We start from the raw sequence: 23,259 nt of genomic DNA, 5'->3' as shown, positions 1-23,259 counted from the left end.
GCGTCTACAGCTTCTCTTGATTGCAAAGTAAATTGACTTAAACAGTAAACTGCAAAAGTTTAATGCGTAGGTCAAAATATAATAGGATTTGGAAAGTGAAAACAAAATTATTTCTTTATCAGATACATACATGTTTAAAATGATCTTTTTATTTCAAATATTTGCCCCAAGTTGTTTTAGTGGCTAAGTAATCATTGTCACTGATACATGTATGTGCTATCATTGTATGGCATACACAGTGATTTGTAGTGATCATTATCACTGCTACATGTATATGTATGTGCTATCATTGTATGGCATAGACAATGATTGGTAGTAGTCATTGTCATTGCTATAAGTATATGCTATCATTGTATGGCATTGACAGTGATTTGTTGTAATCATTATCACTGCTAAATGTATCTGCTGTCATTGTATGTCATATACAATAATTTATAGTAATCATTATCTTTGCTATGTGTATATGTACATGCTGTCATTGTATGTCATATACAGTAATTTATAGTAATCATTATCTTTGCTACATGTATATGTATATGCTGTCATTGTATGTCATATACAGTAATTTATAGTAATCATTATCACTGCTAAATGTATCTGCTGTCATTGTATGGCATATACAATAATTTATAGTACATGTAATCATTATCGTTGCTACATGTATATGTATATGCTGTCATTGTATGTCGTATACAGTGATTTGTAGTAATCAGTATAACTGCTACATGTAAATGCTATTATTGTATGGCATTGACAGTGATTTTTAGTAATCATCGTCACTGTACTTGTATGTGCTATAATTGTATGGCATTGACAGTGATTTGTATTGATCAAATTACTGCTATATTTATATGCTATAATTGTATAGCATTGACTGTGATTTTTAGTAATCATCGTCACTGCACTTGTATGTGCTATAATTGTATAGCATTGACAGTGATTTGTATTGATCAAATTACTGCTATATTTATATGCTATCATTGTGTGGCATTGACAGTGGTTTGTATTGATCATTATCAGTGCTACATGTATGTTCTATCCTTGTATGGCATAGACAGTAATTTGTAGAAACACTGATATTATGAAAAAGTAAACAAGTGAAGGTAAACTGAAATTATTTTGTTTTGACTGAAATAAAGATATTGTTTATGGTTTCTTTCCCCTTGTTTGAATAAAAAATATACAGGAACAAGGTAAAGAGAGGGTAACAAATGTAAAACCTAATAAAGACAGTAGTCAGGTTTTATCAAGGCACATTATTTGAAGTTAAAGAAATGGGTTTTACCCTTTACAGTACAAAGCTGTGTTAGTGCTAGCAATTGCCAAAGTCACCAAAGGCAGTCAGAATTTTCAGACAGTGATTCATTAAATAAAAACAACATATGTAGGTTGTTGAAAATTTAGGGACTAGTGCCGTTGTTGGAAGATATTTGCCATGAAGTTACTGACATACACTAGTATAACATATTTTCAAGGTTTGTATCAGTTATCTAAGTGGCCAAGGAACATGTATAAGTTAGCCATACTTTAAATTTTTCAAAGTTGGAAAAGAAAAAATGTATTTAAAGGGGGAAATTAAGAAAGAAAATATCCATTAATATTAGGCTATGACTAAATCTGAATAGGAGTCGGATCCAAAGTGAAAAATTTCAGATTGTAGCCCCTCTGTGTAGTACACCAGATATTCAACCTATCAGTAATTTTTTCGGCAAAATGTTATGAGAGCTTGGACAATTCTAGTGCTTTCCTAGCAAGAATGATGGAAATAAAATATTTACTGATCAAAAATTGATTAGATTATGTAGTGACATGGTATTTTGATATAAGTATTTACATTATTGTAGGATTCCATACTTGGTGGGGGGTAGGGTATCTAATTGAAATAACATTTTGAGCAGTGTGACGTGATAAGCATCTTCACAGTCACTTTTTACTTGCTTCATTTGTTTTAAGATCACTCTTGTTTTTTACATACATAGTGTATTAAGTTGCCTACTGTTGAATAAAACACCCCAATAAAAGATCATCTTATTGGTGTAAATGTATTTAAAACATTCAAGCCTGACCTTTTACATGCATTAAATCAGCAGAGTGCAATTGGAGTGACATTTCTTTCATTTTTTTGTTTAAATTCACAAAGGTATATACATGTTGTGTAAGTTAGTGATAGCTTGCACCAAATTAACACATTTCACTTACACTGCTTTCTATTGCAAAATACAAGTTGCTGCATAGAACACAGATCACAGCTCAAGTTTTCATATGATAGAATTGATCACTGAATTGAGTATTCACTGAAGATGCTAAAAATTGTATATGACCTTTTCTCCTCAGCAATTCACCTCTTCATTTTCTAATTTTCTGTACATAGTATCTCTGCGTAAAGCACCATTCCAACACTTTTCACAGAGACTCATGGGCAGAGTTTTAAAAAAAAAGTGGTATTTAAAGCAGATTACTTTAGTTTTGTTAGAGTTAGAAATATATTTTATTTACCTTTTTTAGTTTGAGAATTCAACAAAGCTGGTTTTAATTATTGCTGTCATTTGATAGGTGTCAGTTGTAAAATAAATAATAGTAAAAATTAAAAGTATCATTTATTTCGGATAACGGCAAATAGTGTAAAGATAAATTTCTTTGTATAATCCATATTGGAATGATGGAACAAAGAGGCAGGTGAAACAAAATCAAGATTTTATCATTTATGATAAAGTCTAACAACAAATTTCCAGTCAAGTCACAGAATTTTGTTGTACACTAGTAATTGTAGAACCATGTGCTGTAGTGAGTTAACAGGTTTAGCACTGTTTCCTTGATACAGTTTAATGCATACTTATACTTTTGGTAAGAAAATAAATTAAGAAAGTGACTAATTAATAAAATTGTCACATGTATTTTTTTTATAAATAATATTTCTTGACTGCTTCAGTGGCTTAAGTGGTTAGAGTGTCCACCTCGGATGTGTGAGGTCGTAGGTTTTAATCCAGCTGACTCATACCAGAGACTTATAAACATGGTACTAACAGCTGCCTCATTTGGCACTCAGCATTAAGAGGTTAGTGTTAGGAGTTGTCAACCTGGTGCCAGGATAATGTAACTGGATCAGACAAGATGCTACATGTCTGCAGCATGATGCCCCAGTGCAAGATATCACTATAAACATACACACTGCAGACATCATAGCGATATGACAAAAATTGTTGAAGCTACATTAAAAATCCAAATCACAATCACACACACACACACATGCATAATTATTCTCATGCCTGCAGTAAGTACTTTAAAGGGTAAGATATGTACCGGGTAAGTCAAAATATTGTCAGTATTCTATCAAAAGTCTGTTGTTTGAACACTTTACTATTTTACTCCCAAATCATTAGAATTCCTTTTCGACATAATTTATCCATTCCATCCACATGCAGGGAGGGATTTGGCTACTGATGTGGTATGCTTGATAACATCTTCATCATGTGTGAAATGACCCATTAATTTGGAATAGTTTACCTAAAGATCTGAAATAAGCATTTCATTAAATGCTTTTTATTAAGGAATAAGAAAAAGGCCATCTAATTATGAATAAGTTCATTCTCTCATTCCTCCAAACACTGTATCTTACCTTTATGTTTCTTTTCCCTCATAATAGATGATATGATACACACATACTTGGTACACACATACTTCTCCATAAGAGCATTCTATGTTGCATGCCTGCATGTTTGCACATTCTGCTTTTTCATTCCAGTCAAGATGGCATAACTGGTTGACCTTCTTGTTATGAAGTTTTACCAACAATATTACTAGGCATGTTCCCAAAGAATGTGCATAAGTTTCTGTGAGAATATACTATTCTATATACTGTATTGAAATGATTGCATGAGAGACCAGTTAGCTGGGGACTGGAGAGTTGTTAGAGGTCAAATAAAATATGTTGAAGGTATTATTACTGTTGGCTTTAGTAAGATTGAGAGCATCTTTTGTGAAGTATGTTTTTAAGATGGTATCCGCATAATAGTTTGATATGCTTACAACTATGCCTTTCTTAGTGAGAAGGTGAATTCAGGCCTCTTGAGATGACAGATAATTGTTTGTGTTACAGTCAGTGCACTTGCATTTAATGGGTGTAAAGTGATGTATTATGCTGTACATGTTTGTCTTCATTCAGGCAGTTATATTATACTGTACCTGTTAGTCTTTGTTCACATAGGTAATATGTTATACTGTACATGTTGGTATTGTTTCATATAGATTGATGTTATACTGTACATGTTGGTCTTTGTTCACATAGATGTATGTTATACTGTACATGTTAGTCTTTGTTCACATAGGTAGTATGTTATACTGTACATGTTAGTCTTTGCTCTCATAGATGTATGTTATACTGTACATGTTGGTCTTTGTTCACATAGATGTATGTTATACTGTACATGTTAGTCTTTGTTCACATAGGTAGTATGTTATACTGTACATGTTAGTCTTTGTTCACATAGGTAGTATGTTATACTGTACATGTTAGTCTTTGCTCTCATAGATGGTGTGTTACATTGTACCTGTTAGACTTTTTTCTCATATATGGCATGTTACACTGTACCTGTTGGACTTTTTCTCATAGATGGTGTGTTACACTGTACATGTTGATCTTCCTCATATAGGTGATTTGTTAGTATGCTATACTGTACATGTTGGTCTTGTTCACATTGGTTGTGTTATACTGTACATGTTGGTCTTTGTTCACAGTGATGGTATATGATACTGTTCATGTTTGTCTTGATTCATGTAGATGGTAAGTTATACTGTACATGTTCATCTTTGTTCCAATAGATGGTATGTATATTGTACATGTTCATCTTTGTTCACATAAATGTTATGTTATACTGTATATGTCAGTCTTCATTCACATAAATGGTACAGTATGTTGTACTGTACATGTTGATCTTTGTTCACATTAAAGTTATATTATACTGTACATATTTTATGTTATACTGTACATATTGATCTTATTTAATAACTACTGCTTAGAGTTTTTCTAATAGGACACAATGCATTAGCTGATTACTTTAGAAGTTATGAAACTATGAGGGAAAACATCAGCTTCGACACACCAAGTTCCATATACATCCTTACAGATTATACAACTTTTGTATTCGTGCTATTTATAACATACCAGTATTCTCAAACTTTGATTTTTATTCATGGAATTGTGTTTTCATCATATATAGATTTTCTGATTAAAAAGTGTTGTTAATTGATTCTCTAACAGTTTTTAATTTCTTGGTCAGGTGTATGCTATTTTGTGTTATTCAAACAGACATGAATTTTCATTAGAGCAGAAAGCTGATTTTGTTAAGTTAAAAATGAGCCATTACTGTGAAAAAGTTATTTTAAATGATATTATTGTAATTATTGTGCATACTGTATACACATTTATGTTATGATTCTGAGAAACGTTTCAAGAGAATTCATATATTTTCATGGCTAAGTCTTTTTTAGGGTTTAGCAAAATATTGCAACTTCATTGATACTTCGATTTATTGAATATGGATGGATTCCTATTGGTTTAACAGAAGAACATTTATACTAGGGTCTTTAAATTTGGGATTTTCAGCAAGAACAAAATCTACATTTTTCAGAAAGGAACATCCATTGGAAACTTAGGTCTCCAGTAAAATTAGTATCTTTTTCATTTCTTGTTTCACATGGAATTAATTGTTTTGTTTCCCACTGATTTTAGATGAAAGTGAACATCAGTGTTTATTTAATGAATTTTCTGCAGTCAGGTGGAGTCAGAGCTTTGTACACGATAAAAATTTTTTAACATTAAAAAATAAACGTAGTACTTTTATTAAATCATGTGATCAGTTTCTTAGTAGTTTAAAAAACAATGAAATAGTTACTGACTAGATTAAGATGCAGTTGAATATATTACAACAGAAACTATAGCTCATAATGCTTAGAGACATACATTTTATTGTAATAAGTGATAATTATTCTTAGAACAGTTGCATTCCAAGGGACACTGCATTGTTCAACAAAAATTTAAAAGGAAACAAATTTTTAAAAAGAAATTGATAATACATATTGGAATGATATAACGAATATTGTTCATTGCAATACATAACAAAACTCTTAAACATGTTAATAACAGGTACTATTTCTCTATCTGGCAGATTACCATATTTCATCATGTATAATAAAAAACATCCAAATCCAATTAACATAGATCCATGTAATATTATGGAAGATCAGGGTCTGTGCTTTTTACTTAAACCAATAAGCGGAACAAACAAGATCATCCTGGCCCTTCCATCATAAAACTTCACTTTACTTCAAATCTTGCTTGAAATATTCTGGCCAATCAAAAGCCATCATTTGTACATATCAAATAAGATTTCCCAATCTGGAGTAATATTTATTACTCAAAATGCTGAGTAAAGTTGTATGATACTGGGGAATTATTTTGACCTCATATCGAGGTTTATGCTGCTGACAGTTGTACTTGCATTTTACATTTATACAAAAGAATTACTAATTGTATTTGTGTATTGATTATAGGTTCTTACAACAGAGACATCTATTCCATCGTCGGCCAGTATTGATCTTCCCCCAATTCATGTGCATGCTGATTACAGGCACCATCGAGCCAATGCTTCTGTGACCGAGCCTTTGACAGAAGGTCTGATACTGAAGGAAGGAAACTACCTGAATGCTGTGGCAGAGGTTGGGATGTTTGAGCATAGCCTTACAACAGATCTCCTCAATCACCTGGTCTTTGTGCAGAAAGTCTTTATGAAGGTTAGTTATGTCACAAAAGTAGAATTAAATTCAGACGCACCACTTCCTCATTAGCTTGCAACTGAAAAACTTGCAAACCTGCTTTCAGTGCAATAATGAATCCTGTTATTTTATAGTAGGAAAAGAAGAAGAAAAAAATGGATGACAAATAAAGACTGTTTTGCAAAAATCCTATCATAATTAGTTATCAAAGATTTTTCAGCTAATTTGTTAATTAGCAAATTTTAACTATTTTGGTCATGAAAATAAACAGTATGATAGAAAAATTGGGATTTTGAACTGTTGTCTCAGTTTTTCAGTTCTTCAAATTTTGCAGTGTTATATTTGAAGATGGCATATAAGTTCTGATAAAAATCCATTTTTTGGGAGGAGTGATTTATTTTTCCTTGATGCAATATAGTATTATGGAAACGTTTGACTGCCACTTGTGGATATGCTTATTATAGTCTGACTATATATCCCTGTTTGTTTGTACCCCCCTACCGATTTCAATAAGAAAAACATTTATTGTGATAAAATGTGCACAGGACTAAGTCAACTGAATCATTGATTTATAATTTCTAACCTGACTGACCAAAATGGCACTAATGCTGGCAACCCCTGCACCCTTTCATGCTTAACGGACTTTCCATACTAACACGGCGCCATATTGCGTACACTATAGACTAGTTTATTTCCATCAGACAACATAATGACATAGTTCATACTGTTCAGCAACTGCCGGATAATTCTGTAATTTAAATAACGTTGTTAGTTTGGAATTATATCCCTTTGCATATATGAACATATACATTAAACCGCTTGTTAAATCCACATGAAAAGCAAATTTGTTGTTGTCATTATTTTCCTTTGCTTGATTCAACATTGTAAATATTGGAAGCAGACAACTTATGTATGTACACCTGTAGCCATGATACACCCCTTTGCTGAAAATGGACTTGTCCAGAAACTGGAAATGGATCCGAGTATGTCCGTCTATTAATTGAAAACTTCCGTTAAGCATGAAATGCATATAAGATGACAGTGTTAGGGCCACTCTACTCACAGTCAGGTTAGAAACTATAAATCAATGAATGAATTGACTAAGTTCCTTGCACTTTTTATCACATTAAAGGTTTCCATTATTTAAATCGGTAGGGGGGTTACAAACAAACAGATTTTATTGTCCGACTATAGTACAAACAACAGAGAGTTATGCTCCATCATTGCTATGTGCTTTTGATGAAGAAATATATTCTGATATTTAAAATCACTGGTCTTGAGGAATTGATGAGAGCAGTGTATTTATGTTTGGCTCCAGCAGTTTATGGGACTCGTTGTAATCATAGCTTTGAAGACTTTGTGTTTACTTTTAAGTGAGACAACACCAAATGTTTTGTCACATGAATTTGTGAGTAATGTTGGGGTTATAATTAATTTTGTATATTTATGCACCATAGTTCAGATAATTCAGATGATCTAGATGACCAAGGTTCATATAAATAATTAAGCAAGGTTAGTATTAACACGTACAAATATATATGGTTTCTATATAGTATATACCCATTGAAGAGTAAGCAATCTTCATTATAGAAATTAATGAATTATGTATACAGCAAGGTAGTTCTGAGTGTTCATTGAGATTGATTATAAACACATTTCATTATAAACATGTTTTAAAATAACCTACTGTATAATGGATAAATGGAGGGATACATAGATACTTGTGCATTTGTGTACTTTTAAGTAGCCATTAAGCACATAGGTAGATATATTTGTATTATATGTATATTTATACGTAGGGATGGATGGTTGAATGCTTGGATGAAAATAGGGATGTACGGTTGAATATTTGGATGAAAATTCTCATTGAACTAATCTTTAAAGTGAAATGTTTCTAATTTGTCTCATCTATTCTTTAGCATCAGGGAGACACTTTTGAAGTCAGCATTATAATTTTTCATGATTTCAGGAAGTAAATGAGTTACTACAGAAAGTTTCAGGTGCAGATAGACCAGTACCCCTGTGGTCAAGAAGTGTCAATGATGTAACACTGGAAAAAGAAAACCTTCTGTACTCTTTTCACTTCAGACTCAAGGTAAAGTATTATTCTATTTTATGATAGTCTTGTTAAGTCACGGTGTTGTGTATCCATCAGTCCATTGACCTTGGTAGTCTTGTTAAGTCATGGTGTTGTGTATCCATCAGTCCATTGACCTTGGTAGTCTTATTAAGTCATGGTGTTGTGTATCCATCAGTCCATTGAACTTGGTAGTCTTGTTAAGTCATGGTGTTGTGTATCCATCAGACCATTGACCTTGGTAGTCTTGTTAAGTCATGGTGTTGTGTATCCATCAGTCCATTGACCTTGGTAGTCTTGTTAAGTCATGGTGTTGTGTATCCATCAGTCCATTGACCTTGTTAGTTTTGTTAAGTCATGGTGTTGTGTATCCATCAGTCCATCAGCTCATTGACCTTTACTTGTCTGTCCCATAACTTTGCAGTCCTTTTTAAAAATTTGATGAAACATCAAAAATATATAGATCATGAATAGACAGTGTGTAGAGTAGGATATTTAGCCCCCTACCTCAAAAATCAAGGTCACACAGGGAAGATGTAACGTTTGGGTGGTTTCCTTGTCCAGACTCTAACTTTGAATTTTATCCAAATATATTTTGTGACCAAACAGTTTGGTGCATACTGTAGTCAAGTCTCTTGTTCAAACTTCAGAGTCATAGAAGGGGAAAATATTGAACTGATTTACTTGACCAGTCTTAACTTCTTAACTACTGGAGATATTTTGATGCCTGTCTCTCCATTTGTCCTTATCTTTCCATATTCTACACCAGAACCTAACTTCTACACTACAGCGGATACCTCCACCAAACATTAAGGGTAGCTTTTTCCTGGTGTAATGAAAACCATATCAGTTTCAATGTCAAAAAAGTCAAAGGTCATAGTCACTGTGACTGAAAGAAGAAAAACAGTTTCTGGACAATACCTCAAGTTCTCCGTTATCTTCATTTACCAACTTTGAGGATAGCTTGCAGTTGGGATAAGGGAGAACCCTTTCATTTGTGGTGTCAGAAGGTCACAGTTGGGATAAGGAAGAACCCTTTTATTTGTGGTGTCAGAAGGTCACAGTTGAAGGTTACTGTGAGATGAAAAATGGTTTCCACACAATAACTTGAGTTCTATACCATGTACATTTACCATGCTTTGTAGATTTCTTCCACTTGAGATAAGAATAAACCCTTTTGATTTTGTATTAGGAAATCAAGGTCACTCATACTGACAGAAGAAAAATGGTTTTAGCAAATAACTTGAGTTCAATACTTCAGACCTGGACTAAACTTTTGGATGGATGGCATGTGCAGTAATGATGAAACCTAATGATTTTGGAGTTCAAGATCAAAGTTAATGGCCTGTGACAAAAGAATGGTTTTGATTATAACTTCAGTTCTAAATCCCACAACTGGACCAAAGTTCATGGCAGGCTTGCACCTAAGGTATAAAAGAGGTCTGTTTGGGGTAATGGGGGTAACAGAAGGTCAAAACGTAAGTTCATTGTAGTTCAAAGAAAAATTAGTTTTGCAGAATAACCTTTATTCTAGATTAAATTCCGTGACCAAACTTTGTTTATCGCTTGCACTTATGGTAATAAAGCTACCAATAGATTCTGGGATGTAGAGGTCAGAGGTCATGGTTATGGCAAGTTTTATTAGCAAATAATGTTTTTTTAACAGAAACTTTAGTTATTACTGCATATTATGACAAAAGCACAGGTTATTGAAACCAATTGGTCAATAATTTCCAGAGTCAACCATGCCATACTATATTGTAGGACTATTAAACATGAGGGACATATTACATGTCATTCACAGTATTCTTGTTAAATTCAAGATGTTGGCATGCATTGCAAATGGATGACTGATTCAGTATGGATTGTGACTTGACATGAAATGAGCTGTGTTTATAATTCAAAATGAAGGTGTTACATGCTTTCATAAGAAAAAATACATGAAAACTTTTGAAAGTCTTTTGAAACTCCTTGAAATGTTTTCCTTAAAAATGTTTCCAGTTATATATTACATGTGTCTCACATTATAACACAGTAATTGAGGTCCATGACTGCCAGGTGCATTATGTATCAAACTGACATATAACTCAGATCATCAAACACTTGATGAAGGTTTGCTTGTGTTGTGTTGGATAGGGTAAGGAACATGGATTAAGAAAGTACCAAAACAACATAATAATAACTGAATTTATATATATATATATATATATATATATATATATATACGTAAGTTATCATTGTCATATCATGCTCATCCTGTGCTAAAACTGATAAAATAATCACATCTGTGGAAATTAAGATATACTAAAACTATGAGTTGTTTTCTTCAACCCTTAATATTCATGCATTTGCTAAGTCCACATCTCACAGTAAACATTTAAAAAAAGATGAACCACCTTATTGTCATTAATACTTTGGTCAATGGTAATTTCTATCTATCATTTATTCCTGGCCAAAAAATTCAAAATTTATCATGATTTATTGGCAGTCATATAATGTGTCTACTTTGACAGTTTTTGTTCCATATGCAAGACATGGTCAATTTCAATGTACAAAATAATCGCTTATAAATCGAGTCCAACTGTAAATTGCACAGCCCCAGATCTGCTATGACATAATGCACTGGTTTGTTTGTTAGGAGCAATCACAAGACAGGAACAAAGAACAGTGACCTTGATATGTAGATGCATTACGCTATGTCAGATCAAGATCTTTGTTGTTTGCAATTTGACTCAACTTATAAGCAAGTACATATGGTACCTTTTAGCTAAATACCAAGCACATAAGTATTACAGTATATACATGTCACTACATCTATACGTCAATAAACAGATGGTAGAACCTGTAAGACAAGGAACATGGGTGTATGTAATATGAAACTGCAACACTTAAAATTGCCAAAGGCTTGACTGAGAATCACTACTAATTTAATGGTTGGACAGTGATAATTTGTAATGTCCATTAGGTCCAATACACAAACTGGTTTGAAGTAAAGGCTGTAACATCATTCATGCACCATTGAAATTAACTGTATGTTTAGGAAAACGCCATGGAATAATATTAAATGATAAAGTTAATAAACATGTTTTCAGGATGAAAGTTAATATATAAAATGAAAGATCAATAGAAGAGGAATATGTGAGATAACTGAATGAAGGTAAAAAAACAAACAGTTCATGCTTAATGGGACAGAGCAAGTTAAGTAATCCAGTGGATGTTTGCTATTCAAATGAAAGTTCCTCACACTAGACTGGGGATGTGTTTTTGGGGTGTCATTCAGTATTAGTCCATCACAGGCGTTATTTCATATCCAGTGTCTGTCCACTATATTAGATATTTGCCAAATTGACATCACCTTTTCACTGTTTACAATGGCACCCAAACATTTTTTGGAGATCTTACATTGACCGATATTGAATGAGGAAAATCCACTCCAACAGTGCCATTAAATCAAGTAATCATGCGACTAACGCCTTTAACAAATAAGATATCTGCTTTGAATCTTTTAATGAGGCCCATCTAGCAGTAATGCTGAGATTCATATATGAGCCAAAGGATTTTTGGTGGGATAAATTTGTTATGTAGTTTGTTGGTTACCATATATGAGATTTAATAAGACTTTGTGATATTTTTATTGAACTTGGTGCAAGCACCTCAGAGGACCCAGTGTGGCCAAGTGGCCTGAAGTCAGTCATTACCGATCACTGCCCTTACACCTCTGTCTGCATGGCTGCGTATACATGAGAAAGCTTGCCAGTGACTTCATGTGGATCATCACTAGGGTTTTGTCAGGTTCTTTCTCCACCATTTATACTGGCTGCCCTGTGTTACCTATCATGTGCTGAAAATTGGCATTAAACCCACAACAACAACATTCACCTTCCAACACAAATTGTAGACTGAACCCATAAAACTCTCATATTCTCACTAACAAACTACATAACTAATGCTATCTTGTGGACACAAACAAAATACTTTCTTTCCAAATTTGGTATATTGGTTCTGATTTGTTTTTTGTTAACGTACAGTTTCTAAAGAATAACAGGGATAGTTTCAATACACTGCAGTTATAAAAAAAAGAAAAGAACAAAAATTCCTGACATTATTGTCAGCCAGTAAAGTGTCAGACTCTTTGAAGAACTCTTGTTTCCTGGTATACAGTGTAGAAGAGCAAAAGAAACAGCATGAAATAATACATGCTGGTAGTATTAAATAGCTATGATCACTAATCTTATTAGACCAATAGGTAAGTTGAAGACTATTCAATGCCTATGATCACTAATCTTACCAGACTAATAGGTAAGTTGAAGACTGTATTCAATGCCCATGATCACTAATCTTATTAAACCAATAGGTAAGTTGAAGACTGTATGCAGTGCATTTGATCACTAAACTTATTCAGCCAAAAGGTAAGATGAAGACTGTATTCAATGCCCATGACCACTAATCTTATTAGACCAATAGGTAAGTTGAAGACTGTATACATTGCATATGATTACTAATCTTATTAGACCAATAGGTAAGTTGAAGACTGTATACATTGCCTATGATTACTAATCTTATTAGACCAACAGGTTGAAGACTATATTCAATGCCTATGACCACTAATCTTATTAGAACAATAGGTAAGATTAAGACTGTATACAGTGCATATGACCACTAATCTTATTAGACCAATAGGTAAGATTAAGACTGTATACAGTGCCCATGATCACTAATCTTATTAGACCAATAGGTAAGATTAAGACTATATTCAATGCCTATGACCACTAATCTTATTAGACCAATAGGTAAGATTAAGACTATATTCAATGCCCATGATCACTAATCTTATTAGACCAATAGGTAAGATTAAGACTGTATTCAATGCCTATGATCACTAATCTTATTAGACCAATAGGTGAAATTAAGACTGTATACAGTGCCTATGATTACTAATCTTATTAGACCAATAGGTTGAAGACTATATTCAATGCCTATGACCACTGATCTTATTAGACCCATAGGTAAGATTAAGACTGTATACAGTGCCTATGATCACTAATCTTATTAGACCAATAGGTAAGATTAAGACTGTATACAGTGCCTATGATCACTAATCTTATTAGACCAATAGGTTGAAGACTATATTCAATGCCTATGACCACTAATCTTATTAGACCAATAGGTAAGATTAAGACTATATTCAATGCCTATGATCACTAATCTTATTAGACCAATAGGTAAGATTAAGACTGTATTCAGTGCTTATGATCACTAATCTTATTAGACCAATAGGTAAGATTAAGACTATATTCAATGCCTATGACCACTAATCTTATTAGACCAATAGGTAAAATTAAGACTGTATACAGTGCCTATGATTACAAATCTTATTAGACCAATAGTTGAAGACTATATTCAATGCCTATGACCACTGATCTTATTAGACCAATAGGTAAGATTAAGACTGTATACAGTGCCTATGATCACTAATCTTATTAGACCAGTAGGTTGAAGACTGTATTCAGTGCATATGATCACTAACCTTATTGGACCAATAGGTAAGATGAAGACAGTATTCAGTGCCTATGACCACTAATCTTATTAGACCAATAGGTAAGATGAAGACTGTATTCAATGCCCATGATCACTAATCTGGTTAGACCAATTGGTATGTTGAAGGCTGCATTAAGTGACTATGACCACTAATCTTATTAGACCAATAGGTAAGATGAAGACCCACTTATCTAACAGGCAGTTGTTTATTGTCACAGGAAGGATATTCTCCCTGCTCAGAAATCTCGTGTTTGGCATGTTGTAGATACAAAGTTCATCTTGCCAATTTTTTAGATTGATTTGCATTGACAGCAACTTTGGTTTCCTTTAGCTAGTAACTGAATAAAATACTGTATATACATGTTTATAAGTCAGTTCCATTGCATATAACATAGACACCTAATTCACTGTAGCATAAGGTTGCAAGCAGGTCAGGGTCTATGTTGTTGATTCTGCTGATTACTCATAACAAACTGCATAGACTCAGATCTACTAGGACATTATGCAGTACAGTTTTGGGTCTGTGCAATATGCAGTTTGGCCTGACTTATCATAAGTGATTAAACACAGGATCTTATTGGGACTAAATACAATAATAGTCTTAAGTACCCAGCACCACAAAGACCACATATACCTTTTTTAAATTGCTTTATCATACTTCAGAGTTTAGTATGCATAGAAGTTTCAAAAGAATTGTGGCACTTAAATTTAATTTTTAAAAGATATCAAACTTATTTTCTCCTATTTAACAGGGTATACAGATTACAGCTACAACCCCTACAGCTAGTGCTGTCAGACTGGAAACAGAGGCCATTGAACTGGAAGTGTCCAACCGTATACAGATGGCCTCCAGAGAGGCTCACCCTAATATAGGTATGTAACCACATTTTTGACCTGATAATTATGATTGCTTGTTTATCAGGACTTACTCATGTATCTCATAAAATTCTAGTGATTGTGGTGTGGAGAACATATCTGCTAGAATTCTTTTCATCCAAAATGGTATGACAAAGCATTAAGTGGCAGTTATTCGCAATTTTTGTCGCTACCATACTAAATCAGTAGTATTCTTAAAAATTTAACAATGCCTAAAATATGCTTTATAGTTTATCAGAGTAATCATTTTGCCCAGTAGTCACAGATTTTTATCAAAAGGAAAATTTTATTAATAATGGTTTACATGTAAATTCAGAGACTCCAACCATTCTGGTTTTGTCTGAATCATTTCCATTTTTAACCTCTGATTACACCATTACAATCTTTTCTGTCAGATTCTGATTTTCAGATCGGATACAATTGTATGTACATAAACCACTAAATGATCACCCGCAAATCTAGATTACAGAAATAATTATGTCTGATTTAACTCTTTTGTGAATGCATACTGAGGCACTTGTTTTACAAAGCAATTAAAGTTAGACAAATTAGAAACAACACCAGCTTAGTGCCATGATTCACCAGAAAAGATTCAAGAAAGATATCATATCAGATGTATCCAGTGAAGATTATACCTTGGAGGAACATGTGCTACAGGGATTCTAAATGGAACATGCAAGGCATCATTGACTAAACATGTTACAGACATTCTAGAAGGAATATGCAAGACATCATTGACTAAACATGTGCTAGAGACATTTTAAATGGAATATACAAAAGATCACTGAAGAAAATGTGCTTCTGACATTTTAAATAGAATATGCAAGACATCATTGACTAAATATGTTACAGACATTCTAAATGAAATATGCAAGACATCATTGAAGAAACATGTGCTAGAGACATTTTAAATGGAATATACAAAAGATCACTGAAGAAATTGTGCTTCAGATATTCTAAATGGAATATGCAAGGCATCATTAAAGTGTTGTTGTTGTTGTAGGGTTTAACGCCATTTTTCAGCACACAATTGGCTATACATGGTGGCCAGTATTAATGGTGGAGAAAGAACCCGTGAATACCCCAGAAAGAACCACTGACCCACGAGAAGCTACTGGCAAGCTTTCTCACATACCCACATTGGCCAAATCCGAGACTCGAACCCACACAGACAGAGGTGAGATGGCAGTGATCCTTAATGAACAGCGCTTTAGACCACTCGTCCACTCGGGGCCCTGCATCATTAAGGAAACATGTTAAAGACACTATAGGTGAAATATGCAAGGTCATCAAAAAATATGTGCTTTATGCATTTTAAATGGCATATGCAAGGCATCTTCAAAAAAATATGTGTTACAGGCATTCTAAATGGAATATGCAAGACATCAACATGGGACTAACACATGTACCATGCCTTTGCAGTCTATTTTGTACAACTTTGTTGTGTCACATGATGACTATGTAGTACATTTCAATCAGAAACCACTTTCATTAGTAAAACTTCTTAATGTCAGTAAAAATTGGAATTGTTCCTGTGTTATGGTCAGATCTAAAGTTTAAAGGCTGGCATTCCTATTTGACATCGGTAGGTGTTGACATCCTTGTAGTTATTGGAGAAATAAAAGAAAATCAAAGCTGATCCAGGGTAACATGGACTAATAATAGGTTATGATTGACATTAACATTCTAAAAATTGCTGTTTGGTGTTGCCTGTAGTATAGTGAGGAATAAGTATCATATTTCTGGCAAACGTTGTGATTACATCGCCAATAGCATCAGTTAACAGAGATCTAAAAAAAAGTGTATTTACATATTTTTTGAAGATAAATGCATACATAACTTTTTTAATGCACACAAATTATGCAGAACAGTTTAATTTTAAGTATTTACTCCACAGATGTCAGCATATAATTCCACAGTTCAAGTTGTATGATGGTGTGTTTGATCAGTATATGCTATGTTATTGGGTCAGATTCCAGATGTTCCATGAACATTTGAAATGGTAGTACTTTATCACTCTGAGAACACTCACTCAAATAGAACCATATGTTCAAACACTCCCAGAACTAATCTCTACCTCTAAATCATTTGACACATTCAGAAAGACATTATTAATATCTTGATAAATGAGATCAATCTTGTAGTGTACTTTTTGTTCTGTTGTATTAAATTTTAATGTCATAATTTCATGTTGGCAAAGATATTTTTGTCAACATTTCAAGTGCAGATATTTCTAAAGCATTTTATTTTTTACCTTCATATCAAATTTAAAAGGCACATTGTGTAAGAAAATGTGAGCATAACAATTGAAAACTCTCAGATTTTCTCTCCTTATATTTGCAGAGTATGAGGACAATGAGAAAGTTTTCCTGAAAGCAAAAGTGGAATTGAACCTTGCTCTTGGACAGCTTTTGAAGGTAAACATGATTTCACTGTATAATATCTTTTTCTTTCTGTTTGGATAAACCATGAAGGAAATCAGCCTAAATCTTCCATCTAGAAATAGATTTTGTATATATTGAAATGTGTTTTTTGTGTTAGTTGCAATAAAATGATAGGAGTTTGAGTTTTCTCTACATGGTCTTGGTTACAATTTTCACTTATAAAGTTGTTGTTTTGGTAATGTCATTTCTCAGCACAAGACAGGCTATAAATGGCAGCCAGTATAACTGGTGGAGGATGAACCCTACCCATGCAGACTGAAGTGAGATGGCAGTGATAGGTACAGATGAGCACTTTAGACCGCTCTGCCACCCAGCCCCCCTCCCACCCCATGCACAAATAAAGTAAAAGTGTGGCAGTAATTTCCTGGAAATGTGCAAATGTAAAAGATACGGTCTCAATGAATGGTCTAAATAAAGTGATACATGAAATTATATTTGTATATCAAGAAATTGACATACAGTGTATTCCAGACTGTAAGTTTGTTCATTCTTTAGGTCTGTATCATCTCCTTGTTTTAAAGTTGAATTCTTTTTTCTTCTATAGAATCCCATATTTGAAGAGGCAGAACAAGAATTCCAAACCATGGCATTTTTTAAGACCAAGATAGCCGTAAGAAATGCAATACAGGTAAACATATAACAAATAAATGCCATAGATGGTGGCAGTAATATTATTATTTATTTGCATGTAATTAGGAGTGGGGCATACATATAACTTGGAGTGAGTATTGATAGGTGAAACTGTATGATGATACCATATATTCCCTAATTAATGCCCCTAGGGGCATTACATTTTCCAAATGGGGGGCATTTATTAGAGCACAGTAATAAAAGCTAAAGTTGCTCTTTTGATGTACTTTTTATAATGACCACAAGTACATCAGGGGGTCTTTCTGTAACTGACCACTCCGGTGGCCTAGTGGTTAGAGCGTCTGCCTCGGATGCTGGATGTCATGGGTTTGATCCCTGGCTGAGTCATACCAAAGATTTATAAAAATGGTTTTAACAGCTGCCTCGCTTGGCATTCAGCATTAAGAGGTTAGTGTTAGAACTGGTCAACCTTGTGTCAGGATAATGTGGCTGGGTGGGACATCATGCTACATGTCTGCGGCATGATGCCCCAGTGCTAGACATCGCTATAAACTGCCACATTGCAGACATAGTTGCGATATGACTGAAAAATTGTTAAAGCTACGTTAAAAATCCAAATTACATGCACACTGTCACTAAATTCAGGCATTTTAAATATCAGTACTTTTTTCCATCTAGGCAGATGGTTGAAGTAGGACTAGTAAGTTGTTGAATGTGCTGTCCAGATATTGCATCAATGTATATTGTAACAGTTTGCCACAGAGACTGCTGCAGCAGTTTGTTGTAGTCATGAATCTGAAGCAGATGGATATTGAAAGGCACAGGTCTTACACAACATCTTTTACATTTTCTCTTCTTAAAAAAGGGGAGAGGCCGTTAATTAGGGAATATATGGTATATTGCAAAATAAATGATTGTATTGCATTATGTATTTAAGAGTTTAATGGGGGAGGGGTTCTGAGTTTATCGTGGTATAAACTCTCATTTACTGAATCACACAGCAAATAATGCCCTAAGGGCATTAGGTAAGCTGTATGAGTCTGCAACTGACAGAAAAAACAACATTAAACTCTTATAACTGGAAGACCTTATTATTTTATTTCTTCATTTATTTCTTCTTCTTTTTAAAAAGATATTTCCTATCAGCTTTAGAGCTTTAATTAAGTGTATGAATTCTTCTTAAGGGCATCTTCTACATAGCTATTTATAGAACAGTGGATTCTCAATCTGTAATGTAATAACTATGTCAGCATGAAACAAATTCTGCCAGTGGTAGGTGTTCTAAAGCTTTGAACATTCCACAGCATGGTCATAATATTTTATCTAAATTGGCATATGTGATCTGTGTAGAAGTTCAATGTTCAAAGCAAAGGATGTGTTGATTTGTTTGACAAACAAATAAATTTTGGATTTGCTTTCATGAGTTCATTGTGACTTGGCCAATTTGTTATTGTCCAGACACGTGATTAACCAATTTTCATTTCTTTAAATCTATTTTCGTGTTTATTAACAGTTTAGGCTACCTACATGGACTACTTACATATGAAATTAAGACTGTTGGTAAATGATTATAGTGATGGGGGGGGTTCAATAGTCAAAAAGTGCAAGACATTGACCATTACAGTTATGAGGGGGGAGTAGAGGATCTATCTCCCACCCTACCCCAAATTGTAACAATAAGAGTTAATGTCTTATATTGTAGGACTGCAAGTTCAGTTGTTATAATGTTAGTCTTTGAACAACTCCCTCTCCTCTCAATACGTTCTTCTTGGCAGATTTTGAGTTTTTCAGCTTTGTTTTCATATCTATTCAAAAAAAGAATTATTTATATTCAGAAACACTGTAGAGATGTATTTTTTGATTCTGTCAAATCATATTCAGTTTTCTAAAGGTAGACCACCAGTTTTTTTTTTTCATTTTAAAGGCATGCATTGTGTATGCCATCCAGTTCAATGTTTACATTTCTATGCATGGGAAGATCTGTGTATTTTAATGGATGTACAGATATGTCTTTGCGTGTCAACATCATGAAAAATAAAATTCTTTTATGAGAGAGAGAGTGGCATTGTATGACTGTGCTCATGACTGCTAAATACATGGAAATCTGTACTCTTACTTTCACAATACATAATATTTCCCCCCATAAAAAACTATGTAAACAAGAGGAATATGCATTTGCATTTATTTAAAAGAACCCAAAAAGTGTGATGAAATTCTCATAGTAAAACATGATTTTCTTCATAAACATGTATTGGTCAAACGTGGTTCTCTTGCAAGCATGTCTGTCTGAAGCAGAATCGTTGATATTAAAGCCCCATTACTGACAAAAATGTTATTAGCTACATGTATATTAATATATTTATACAAATATTTTAAGAAAGGAAAAGAAACTATATGTTCAAGTTACAACATGGAGAATTGGAGAGAAATATGGTTGTGCACTGAAGAATACCAACCAGAGCTGAAAGTGAATTTCATTATTTTGAATTTACCTTGATTAGGAAAATATGTAAATTAAACAGCAAGAATAACAGGGGTAAGGAGGTAACCAATTACAAATGAAGATTTAAAGTAGCAGCCAAATCTCAACATCAGTGATTTCAGTATCTGATAAAAGTAAACTGAAATGCTATTTATGCAAGTTAAAATCGCCATTAATGTTTGGTGTCATTCCAACACATACATGTAGTATGGAGTTCTGTGTAAAGTTGTTAAAACTGACATTTTGGTTGCTCTTTATGACAAGATGTGTCATTGCATCATGAAAGAATCAATCCAGAAATTCAGTTGTTGATTTTAATGTTGTTAATTATAATATTTTATTAATCAGAAGCACATTAAATTTGCAAATACAGTACTCTCATTATAACACTGTCCATAGGAGGCAGGGTAGACAACCTCATAGTGAGATCAACTTATAATGAAGTACATGATACAGTATTCCTTAATTATAATGCTTTTCATGGAACCCAAAGTATACTGCCTTATAGTGAGACCACCTTATAATGAAATACATGATACAGTACTCCCTCATTATAATGCTGTCTGTTTAAAGCCAGAGTATACCACCTTGTAATGAAATACATGATACAGTACTACCTTGTTATAAGGCTGTCTGTTTAAAGTCAGAGTATACCACCTTGTAATGAAATACATGATGCAGTACTCCCTCATTATAATGCTGTCTGTTTAAAGCCAGAGTATACCACCTTGTAATGAAATACATGATATAGTAAATGCTGTATGTTTGAGCCTGAGTATGCCACCTTTTTAAGAGACAACCTTATAATGAACCATATTATGCAGTACTCCCTTAATGCAGTACTCCCTCATTATGATGCTATCCTTGGAACCCAGAGTATATGACCTTATGATGAGATTACATTATAATGAAGTACATAATATATATTTTTCTATCATTGTATGAATTGGAACCTGTGACGCTGCTAGTCTTTTAACAGGAACTTTGTTATGGTGAGGTCCTTATAGTGAGAGAGTGTTGTATGTTATAATTTCACAAAACCATTATATTTTTATTTGCAGTAGGAACAAATGTTAAGGATTTGATGCAGATTTTCTGTTTACAAGAAATAACTCACTCAATATTGTTAATAAAGAATACTTTTAAAGTGAACAAAAAAGTATTACAGTTGGCAAAATGTTTTGTTGGTAGGATGAGATGATTCCAGGAGTTGAGGATGATCAGGAAGCTCTGTTGATAAATCTGACCCGTCCTATCATTCTTGTCCAACCCATGGCCTTTGATAAAGGTGAGAAATATTGGTACCATATTTTTTTAAATTATATACTTTGAACCAAAAGAACATATCACATCATTGTTACTATTCAATATTTTCCTATATTGAATGCAAAAATAGCTGTATTGTAAATCAACTTTTGTTTGTGTCATTTCCAACTGTGTGATTAGGACTACTTTAGCTTACAGGAAAACATGGCTTCCAGAGATGCTGATGACATAACCAAAGTTATGAGGTATGCAATTTTTTTTATCACAATTTCAGTGTGATATATAAATTGGTAGTACAGTAGTCATTGTGATTATAGCAGAGGATATATTTGTATTTTGTGATATATTTTCTATTTTGTTATTAACAAAGGTACTGCCTCCATTTTGATTTCACTGAAAAGAATATGAAGTCACAAAAGTCAGTAAAACTGCTGAATTAGAAGACAGATACATATTTTGTACATTTCACATTTATTGTAAACAAAGAGACAGAAATAGAAAATATTTGCTGTTTCAGTAACAAAATTGGAAAGAATACTTGTAATTTTGCTGTCTTGTGTTCTCTACCAGTAATGCAACATAACAGTTCCAGTTGTGTTTGTGCTGTTATGTCATAAAGAAGTATGGGTAAATAGAATTCATTCATTGAGAATTTATGATGGGTGTGTCTTTTAAATTCATTTATGTGAAGATAAGAAACTGAAGTTTTGACTTATAAACTTACATGTCAGTCTGTATTTAAGGATATATCTTCAAAATAATGTTTACTATGTCGTTTTTGGTTTAAAATATATATAAAAAATTAGTTATTGGAATTGTACTTAAAAACATTCATGCAAACTCATTTTTGGTTGGCTGACTTACAAGCTTGTCAGCCACTGCCAAAATAATTCTTCCACATGAATATTTTTCAGTACAAATTTTTAAAGCAAATGTATTATTGCAAACAGTAAACCCAGGTATGCAGGGACATTTTGCGATGGCAAATTCGGATCTGTTCTGTTCGCAGTTACATACAGGTTATACATGGCTAAACATAGTGTTTTAGTCAAGCCTGTCTTGTCAGCAGCGTAATATGTGGATTACTCTGGCATCCACGTGCATGTCTGTACATCTATCCATCAGTCTGTATGCCTGTCCGCACCCTAATGTTGAAGTTTAGAGAATCTTCAAAGTTGAAATATTTTACTTAGCTTAAAAAAAGGCAGACTCTG

The 23,259-nt window shown here is 33.4% G+C and overlaps 1 protein-coding gene across 1 annotated transcript in view; it reads left to right on the top strand.

Annotated features, from left to right (window-relative positions):
• The window catches only part of LOC149798237 (bridge-like lipid transfer protein family member 1), a 215,309-nt gene that overhangs the window by 100,546 nt on the left and 91,504 nt on the right, over positions 1-23,259 (top strand). Inside the window, exons 29-34 of the mRNA XM_089963361.1 lie at positions 6,550-6,789; positions 8,741-8,866; positions 15,139-15,259; positions 17,606-17,679; positions 18,251-18,334; positions 21,971-22,067. Of these exons, the coding sequence (XP_089819487.1) occupies positions 6,550-6,789; positions 8,741-8,866; positions 15,139-15,259; positions 17,606-17,679; positions 18,251-18,334; positions 21,971-22,067 (742 nt within the window). The remainder of the gene's footprint in view (positions 1-6,549; positions 6,790-8,740; positions 8,867-15,138; positions 15,260-17,605; positions 17,680-18,250; positions 18,335-21,970; positions 22,068-23,259) is intronic.

Source organism: Sinohyriopsis cumingii, chromosome 6 (genome assembly GCF_028554795.1).
Source record: "Sinohyriopsis cumingii isolate HCF-2022 chromosome 6, ASM2855479v2, whole genome shotgun sequence".
In the NCBI taxonomy this organism is placed as follows: Eukaryota; Metazoa; Mollusca; class Bivalvia; order Unionida; family Unionidae; genus Sinohyriopsis; species Sinohyriopsis cumingii.
Note: the sequence above shows the minus strand (reverse complement) of the source record. Positions and strands in the feature narration are given on the sequence as shown.